The sequence below is a fragment of the Henckelia pumila genome, chromosome 4, assembly GCF_033568475.1.
Source record: "Henckelia pumila isolate YLH828 chromosome 4, ASM3356847v2, whole genome shotgun sequence".
Classification (NCBI taxonomy): Eukaryota; Viridiplantae; Streptophyta; class Magnoliopsida; order Lamiales; family Gesneriaceae; genus Henckelia; species Henckelia pumila.
Genome location: NC_133123.1, coordinates 80,553,739 through 80,562,496, shown reverse-complemented (window position 1 = coordinate 80,562,496; position 8,758 = coordinate 80,553,739). Strand labels below are relative to the sequence as shown.

The window sequence follows — 8,758 nt, the reverse complement described above, 5'->3', positions numbered from 1 at the left end:
ACTCTTATTTCTAAATAGAGCTACACAATTTTAGAGTGTTCTAAGTTTTACACCACTCTATATGACACTAATAGTCATGTCTATAATATCCTGAAACCTCCTATAAAATCATAAGATATTTAAGACCCCTCATGAATAACATAGACGATTCAACGCACTTCCTTTTACCAAATTCTCGAGTGTTTCAAAACCTTCTAGAATCTAGTCTAGATACAAATTCATGACTTACGCAGCTATTTGTATTTTTCGTAAAACAAAAACAAGTAATAATGCTATGTGTACATTAAGATTTACACATCATTATTGTACTTCAATTACAAAAATACTCTTAATCTAATTAGACACTTTCTATTTTATTTTTTGTTTTCTGTTATCCAATTTTACAAGATTCACATTGGTGAAATTTTATAAAGAAATTTTTATTTCTCAAACAACACGTGATGTTCTTATTTTAATGTTTTCATTTGACAACAAACTATTATGATATAAGAATTCTTATTAAGAGTATTTTTGTAATTAAATTCGAGGTGTAAACCTAAGCGTGCAAATATTAGATTATAAGTTTTATAATAATTTAAGAAAAATCCTCTAGTGTATGTTAACTTACGGTAGCTTCGATCCTATCTCTTGAGTATTAACCCATGAGGTAATTGACAATCACTGGTTGGTTTAAATTATATGAGTTCCACTAATTATATAGGGTCCACATGATTTAAACAAATAAAATACATCCACCTATAATAATACCCACGGATTAGGTTGGAATTTTCCTTTTAACTTACATTTTCTTTGCCAAATACAAAACTTTTACATTTCTCTTGCTAAATAAAAAAACGTCTAGAGGTAAACATTGTAGTCATGGCCTACCTAATTTACTGAGATTTCGAAGCCGTTGCCATCCTGGCTTGGAATAATAAGATCCTAATATATTTAACATACTCCTTCCTTCCTGCACTCTTCAATCAGTGGCGACTCTCAATTCTTCTGGCCTCCTTCTCCACTCCCCTTTATCCAACACACTCAGATCAATGGCGGCCTCGGTGGCCGGATCGGCTCTCCTCACTTTCAATTCGGCCAGAAATTCGCACAGCAGAATCGCTCATTTTCACCAGCCATCCTCCCCGATGAAACTCCCACATTCATTTCACGTGCAAAGCAGATCTCTCAGCTCGTTTTCATCCACAGGTACTTTACAGTATCCGCAATATTGTGTTAGTTATGCGTATGTCTGATTTTTTCAGGAGGATGGTTTGGGGGAAGTTTCGGAAACATAGATGCTATGGGAAACCAACTTTTAATTTTTGGGAGTGTCTTTAGGACCACGAGGACCACGATATTATTGAAATGAAGGTTGAGGTAAATAAATATTTAATTTTCGTTATACTGAATCAGAGCACAACACTAAGGTAAACTGATGTTAAATGTGCTGATGTAATATAATTGATGGTTTTCTGTTTTTGATTTGTAAGACTCATGGTTGGCAAGAATAGTGACCATGGTTGCTGCTGCGATTACGGACTCCAGTTCCATGGCCTTTTCATGGAATGGTCATGGATAATTCCTGTTGTTGTGGATGATAAAGTGATTTTTGTGAATTTTACCAGTTCCATACCAAACCTAATGTCTATTCGTCGGTTATATACCCATCCATGTTAAATAAGGGCAGTTCTGCTGTCTACCACACTCTGGTTTGTGTATAAGTCTTTATGAGCATGGACTACGGAGTTCATGGCATTTGTTGGTCCTCTGCTTGGAGCGGAACATGAAAATTCTTGACAACCTTGAAGAGTCAATTGACGAGTGTTGGGATAGGATCAAAATTCGAACATCTACTTGGATTGGGAATCATATAGAGTTTAAGAATGTCTCAATCTCAAATTTATTAAGAGATTGGACTTCTGTATGTTGTTGATATAATTAGGGTCTTTGTTAATCATTTTGTCTTGCACGGATCACTTGTCCCCATCTTGCAGTTAACTTTATGTATTTAATATAATATCATTTCTTAAAAAAAAAAAAATCATCCGCAAAGTTGTAGAGAAAAACGTGTCCTCTAATCAGTAGACTATTTTGTTATATGTGATTCATCTATGATAGTTGTACTGTTTAATTCTCTTGTCCTGATAATTACGATTCATCTTTCATCAGTGCACAGTTTTAATTCCTTTGTCCTGATCAGTCAAGATGTTTGCAGGTATAAAGGCACAGGTTGCAACTGTTGAACAAGCAAGTACCGAAGCGACACAAAGTGTCGAAGCTCCTGTTGTTGTTGTCACTGGAGCTTCTAGGGGCATTGGAAGAGCTGTTGCCTTGGCTATGGGGAAAGCTGGCTGCAAGGTAGGGTTCTCTACGTCTATATTATATACATAAAAGTTGGTGACTGGACGCAATATATCAGCTTTCAAACAACAATATCTTGTGGCTATATCATATTATGGCTTCATGCGCTGTGCTTTTGCTTCCCCTTTTCTTAAAATTGACAATGGATTATCTACTGCAGGTTCTTGTTAACTATGCGAGGTCATCAAAGGAAGCAGAAGAAGTTTGCAAAGAGGTGAAGCTGCCATTTATGTGTATGAACTGATAGGAAAATTACAAATATAAATGATGTGAGCCTGGATTACCAAATTTCCCATCACCACTGCTTAGGATGTGCTCTCACACATGGCCACTGGAGCTATTAGTCGTATCTCACCCAAATTAACCCTACTCAAATCAAATTAATAAACATGTAGTAGCATGAGTATGGATCGTTCCAATGAAGAGGTTTGAATTTTATAGAAATTCTTGTGGAACTGAATTTTAAATTGATGTCTACATTAATATTATCAGTATTCGATAATATTTTATATTTATGAATACAGTTGTCTTATGGTGCACTTTTAAAATTGAAGATGATGTTGATTGCAATTCTTGCAGATTGAGGCATTCGGTGGACAGGCGATCACATTCGGTGGAGATGTTTCAAAAGACGAAGATGTTGACTCTATGATTAAAACTGTGAGAGAAGCCTCTTATTTAGGCACACTTTATTTTATATATTGTAGAGATCATTGTTCCAATGATGTGTATGGGGACGTTTGCAGGCAATCGATGCGTGGGGAACTGTCGATGTGTTGATTAATAATGCCGGTATTCTCAAAAGTTCAGCTTCATTTTATTGCAAACCATTGTTCTGTCTTTCCTTTTTCAGAAAAGAATTCAACAATTTCAGGTATCACTAGGGATTGTTTGCTGATGAGAATGAAGAAATCTCAGTGGCAAGAGGTCATTGATCTAAATCTTACCGGGGTGTTCCTTTGTACACAGGTTAGATTCTATGCTTTGACATGTGGATAAGATGCGCCTATATTTTGTATTTGTAAATAATCTGGGATTTTAATATCTGTAGGCAGCTGCAAAAGTAATGATGAAAAAGAAAAAGGTATCTTTTAATATTCAGACCTATTTTCACTACTGCACTAGCCACTAGCTTTCTAGTTAGCCCTTTGTAAAAGAACTCATAATGTTATGTTCAAATATTCATGCTTTGTGCTTGTGCATCTGTGTGAGGGTTGTTTAGGGGGTGTAGGCCTCTAGGGGTAAGGCAGTTCTTTAATTAAGTGCTTAGGCGCAACCTTTTGCCCTTGAACCTTTATTCGCTGAGCTATGAAAACTGTTGTGTTCAGATGTTTTATATCAGGTTTCAAATATTTACTGCTGATTTTCCAGGGAAGGATCATAAATATCGCTTCAGTTGTAGGTCTTGTGGGCAATGTTGGGCAAGCCAATTATGCAGCTGCAAAAGCAGGGGTAATTGGATTTACAAAGTCAGTGGCCAAGGAGTATTCAAGTAGGAATATTACTGTGAGTTAGCTAGCTGGTGTTTATCTTCTTCAAGTGTTGCAAGCTGCAACGTGCTTTAGCTTTCGGAAATTACATTTTTATTAAATATTGAAGCTTCAATTTTCAGGTAAATGCGGTTGCTCCTGGATTCATTGCTTCGGATATGACTGCTAAGCTTGGTGCGGACATTGAGAAAAAGATTTTGGAAAGCATCCCATTGGGTTAGTTTTGTATTTCTTCCTTTTTGTCATGAAAATTTTGTACTAGGCTTGGGAACACACTTTGTTTTTTTTTTCCTTTTCGTAATGATAATAATAATAATAATAAAATTTAAAACGTACAAATGAAGGATGTGACATCTCTTAATCCATCTGACACGAACCCCTTAAACATGTTGCGCGACCCACTGACAAACATGACAAACTAATTCATAAAAAGCTAAATCAAAAAAGACTTACACCACGATAGAAACTTGAACCAAGTGCTTATATATGAAGCACGAACCAAAGCCATGTTTTTAAGACGAACCTTGTCCCAATGCCTATAAAGAGGTAAAAAGCTTGGCATGATTTTGTAGACGCCGGGTCCCTAGGGGTGTAGCAGACACAATGGAGAAGACTATGAGAGATTTCTTGTGGGATGGACCCGATAGGGATCACCATAATCATCTGGTTGCTTGGGAAGAGGTTTGAAAACCTAAGGATAGAGGGGGTTTAGGTATTGGTAATATTTGTATGAGGAACGGGGCTCTGTCAGGGAAGTGGTAGTGGAGATTTTCAATGAGGGGAATTCAGTTTGGATGAAGATAATTGTAAGTAAAATACGGTAACGGTTTACAGGGTAACGGATGGGACGCAGAGTTGGGATTGAACGTAACTTTTAGGAGCCCTTGACAAATTTGTTTCTAGGATCTACTGGTTTTTATCCATCAGTGAAGGTGGTGGTTAGGGGGTGATAAAATCAGATTCTGGGAGGACAGGTGATGGGAGAAAGCTCTTTTCAAAATATTTTTCCGTCTCTTTTTTAGCATTCTTTTGCCCATAACCAGCCAATTTCTCATTTCGTGACCTCTGGATCCATGTCGCAATATTTCTACTCTTTCTTGGAATTTTCACTGTATGAGAGATCTCAGGGATGAGTAGGTGAGTGATTTGAGTTTATTGCTTTGCTTACTTTAGGGGGTTAGGTTATGCGAGGGAGTTGCAGAAGGGAGGAAGTGGGTCTGTGAGTCTTCTGGTCAGTTTATCGTTAAATCTTTCTTCAAGTCATTCTTTGATAATCGCAATTATCCATCATTTCCACTGTGTCGTACCATATGGAAAGCTTCCACCCCGTGAAAGGTTCAGGTGTTCTCGTGGTCGTTGGTGTTTGGAAAATTACCAACGTGTGATTTGATGCTGACGACAGATGGAGACTCAGGATCACTTATCATTGCCCACTTATGTACGATCTTTGTTCTAACGCTTTGGAGGAGATGGGTTTGGTCTGGGTACTTCCAAGATCAACTTGGGATTTATGTGCAACAGATCTTGGGTGGTGTCTGGGAATGAGGGTTAGAATTTTTTGGGATATGGTTGTTCACTGTTTATGCTGGTCGGTTTGGTTGGAAAGGAATAGGAGGATTTTTACCGATCTAGAAGACTCGCTTGAAGATTGTTGGGATGAGATCAAGTTTAGAGTTGCGTGTTGGAGTTTGAAGAATGTTGAGTTTATATCATTTTCGATGTTAGATATTTTGTTAGCTGCTTTTGAGCCATAGTCAGGTGTGGATCTCTGGTCCGCTTTTTGTGACTAATCTATTCTATTAATATATTATAGTTTCCTATCAATTTTTTTTTTTGTAGATGCCACACCCCATGCACACGAATGCATGAGAATGATAAGTCAAATATCAAGTACTACTAGGACCGCACGGTGATAAGTTCTTTTGTTTGGAGAAGAACATAGATAACTCTAAAATTCAGTATTCGAACTCAAAATATGAATTTCATTCATATAATCTCACCTAAAAGCCCTATACGTACATACAAGCAAACGCGTTTCTAGTTACAACATAGGCCTAAAGCGACCTTAATTGAGCACGTAAAATATATTAACTAAATAAGTACGAAAATAAAAAGAAATAAACAATAATTAGACCAAAAACTAACAAAGATGGCCTTTAATTACATTAAATCATTTAAACTTCCAAGCGTAGTCTTTTAACTTTCGAGCTCGCTTAAACTCTGTAACGACTTGGTCCAATTGACAAGTATCAACACCTTCAATAGTTGTATTTTATTTTGTGCATGGTTCATGAGGAAGATTATATCATTTTCCTTTCTTCAAATGTCCTCAAATCTTAACACGAACCTAGATTAAATTTGGTGATTATAAACCCATCAATGCAAAATTGCAAACCTTCCATGAACAAGTAGATATAACTCTCTCAAGTTGGTTTTATCGCTTTGTTAGGTACCTCCACTTCAACTTGTTGCTCATCCTTCTTTTCTTCGTCATTAATCCCCTTTTCAAATGTGCTTTTTTCCTTTCTTCTCCCTCATCTTTCCAGTCCTTTTCTACTAACTCATGCTCATGAACTTTTCTGACTTTCAAAATATCGTTATTTTCTCCTATGTTCTTCAATACCATCACACACTTCCTCTATTTTTATCTCCCCATCTATTTTTCCCCAAGACACTTCTCTTTCTTTTAAATCACTTGCTCGCTCTTTTTATTTCCCTTTTCTCATGCTTCTCTTTCTATCTTTCTGAACTTTCTCATCAACACTTTTTTTTCTCTATTTTGATTCGAATTCATCATTCTTACCTATACGCAATCAAAATCTTGATTAGGAATTATAAATTCAATTTGAACCATTAAAATTCACCTAATCTGAACAGTTTAGCTCAAATAATTGTATGAAAATATGAACACATCAGTCACAGTTAAGCTGGCTAAGGGTGACTATATAGTTGGACCAGAGCTGCCGAGGGAATGGAGATCGAGCTTGCTAAGACTCGTACTCCCCGCGGGGTCTTGGCTGCAAGGATGCTACAGAAAAGGTGATGAATTGATCCATCAGGGAATGATCCAGTGGAATAACAAACCTAAGGATGAAGCTACGTGGGACGAGGTGACAGATCCAACAGCAATTTCCGAACTTCAGCCTTGAGGACAAGCTGATACTGAGGGTGGGAGTATTGTTAGGGGACAAACACTTATAGACCCAAGTACTGACGTGGGAAGGCCAGCAATACAAGCCCAAACAAGATAGACCAAGAGTTTGCAAAAAATATTAAAGAAGGCCCAAATAACATGTGGTTATGCATGTGCAGGGGGGAATAAAAGAGGAGAGGAGAGGTGTAGTTAGATAGGTTGTGTTTTGACGCATGAGTCTAGCACTGCTAAGGCAAGGGAGATCTTCCCTTCTTGCGTGGAGTAGTGGGAGAGTTTCTCTACTGTGTTTATTTTCTTATTCTGCAAGTGTATAGAATATAGTATTGTTTATGCTCTTTCAATTGCTGAGATTCATCTCTTTCCTTCATTATATTGTGTGTTGTTGAGGTAGAACTCTGGGAGTTCTATCGGAGACCTAGTGACAAACATGGTAAACAAATTCACAAGAAAGCTAAATCAAAGAAAACTTAATATAGGTTGACACTATCCAACGAATAAAGGACTGTATTTTTTTTTTTGAGATCTTATCTAGTTGAGTTGTCTTGGATTTTCTCCCTTTCCCTCATATAATTGGTTTACCACAAGGTGTAACTAATGTTTTAACATTTGCATCTTCTGTGTTTTCCTATTCCAGTGACAGTAGTTAAATGGAAAATCACGATGTCTCTATTATAAGTATAATAATTTGAGGATTGAGGTTGACTTTGAAAAATAATATATCGTAATATTATTTTAAGGGAACATTGTTGCATTTCAGATGCTATCATTGTAATATTTGCGCTTGAGCACTAATACGTAGATGAGTTATTCATGCTTCTTGCTATACCTTGTGTAGTACAGTTTAGCAGCATTACCTCATATCTGCATAGAAAGATTATGAAAATTTGACTGATGCTAACCATTGGGCCATATCAAATCCAGGAAGGTATGGCAAGACAGAAGAAGTTGCTGGACTTGTGCAATTCTTGGCCCTCAATCCCGCTGCAAATTACATCACTGGACAGGTTTACCAAGCATTTGCCTTTTGGGTTTGTAATGCCATATATCTCACAAGTTGTATGACTTGGTAATCCATAGACTCTACTATTTGTTACATTTGCAGGTGTTAACCATTGATGGAGGTATGGTGATGTAATGAAAGTATCTTCCAGCGGATTAACTTCTGATCTTGGTTTGCTTGTCCAAATTAATTAAAGTGCTCGCTCTTCTTATGTGTTATGGCTTTGACGTAGTCTCAAAATAAGGTGGTGCAAGTTTTGGTTGTAGCTTGTTCTAATAGACTTTTGAGGATAATTTATTTGGGATAAGAAATGAACTAAATCATGCATGCAGTAGCAAGATTGAAGGCAATATTAGTCTATTGGCTCGCACTGATCATTATAACTATGTTGAAAATGTACGGCAATTTCCAGAAAGTACCTAAACCAATGTCTCAATGGTGGTTCTGTGCCCACGTCAGATTTTAGTTCTATTCAGTCCCCACCCATTTCCTTAGTTTTAGCTCCCCTCTTGGACACAAGAATACCATATTCTATTCTATTATCTATTTCTATTTACATTACATTACACATATATAAATATGTGAGTTTATTTTTGAATTTACATGTCTATCATTTTGCATTACTACATAATTAATTTGTTTTTTTAATTATTTATTTATGTGACTCTTCAATTAACTAATTTGTTTAAAAAAGTATATCATTCACTCTTTCAAATAAAAAAAAATTAAAATTTTGTGCATCTACTATTTATTATTTCGTCAATCCAAATGCAC

The 8,758-nt window shown here is 36.5% G+C and overlaps 1 protein-coding gene across 1 annotated transcript; it reads left to right on the top strand.

Moving 5' to 3' along the window:
* The first annotated feature begins 922 nt into the window (after positions 1-922).
* LOC140863198 (3-oxoacyl-[acyl-carrier-protein] reductase 4-like) lies at positions 923-8,399 on the top strand. Its single transcript, XM_073266444.1, has 11 exons — positions 923-1,185; positions 2,195-2,337; positions 2,501-2,554; positions 2,920-3,000; positions 3,087-3,132; positions 3,215-3,309; positions 3,392-3,424; positions 3,712-3,846; positions 3,953-4,046; positions 7,906-7,988; positions 8,087-8,399. Exons 1-11 carry the CDS (start codon positions 1,029-1,031, stop codon positions 8,117-8,119), a joined length of 954 nt encoding a protein of 317 aa, XP_073122545.1. The 5' UTR covers positions 923-1,028; the 3' UTR covers positions 8,120-8,399.
* Positions 8,400-8,758: the final 359 nt, after the last annotated feature.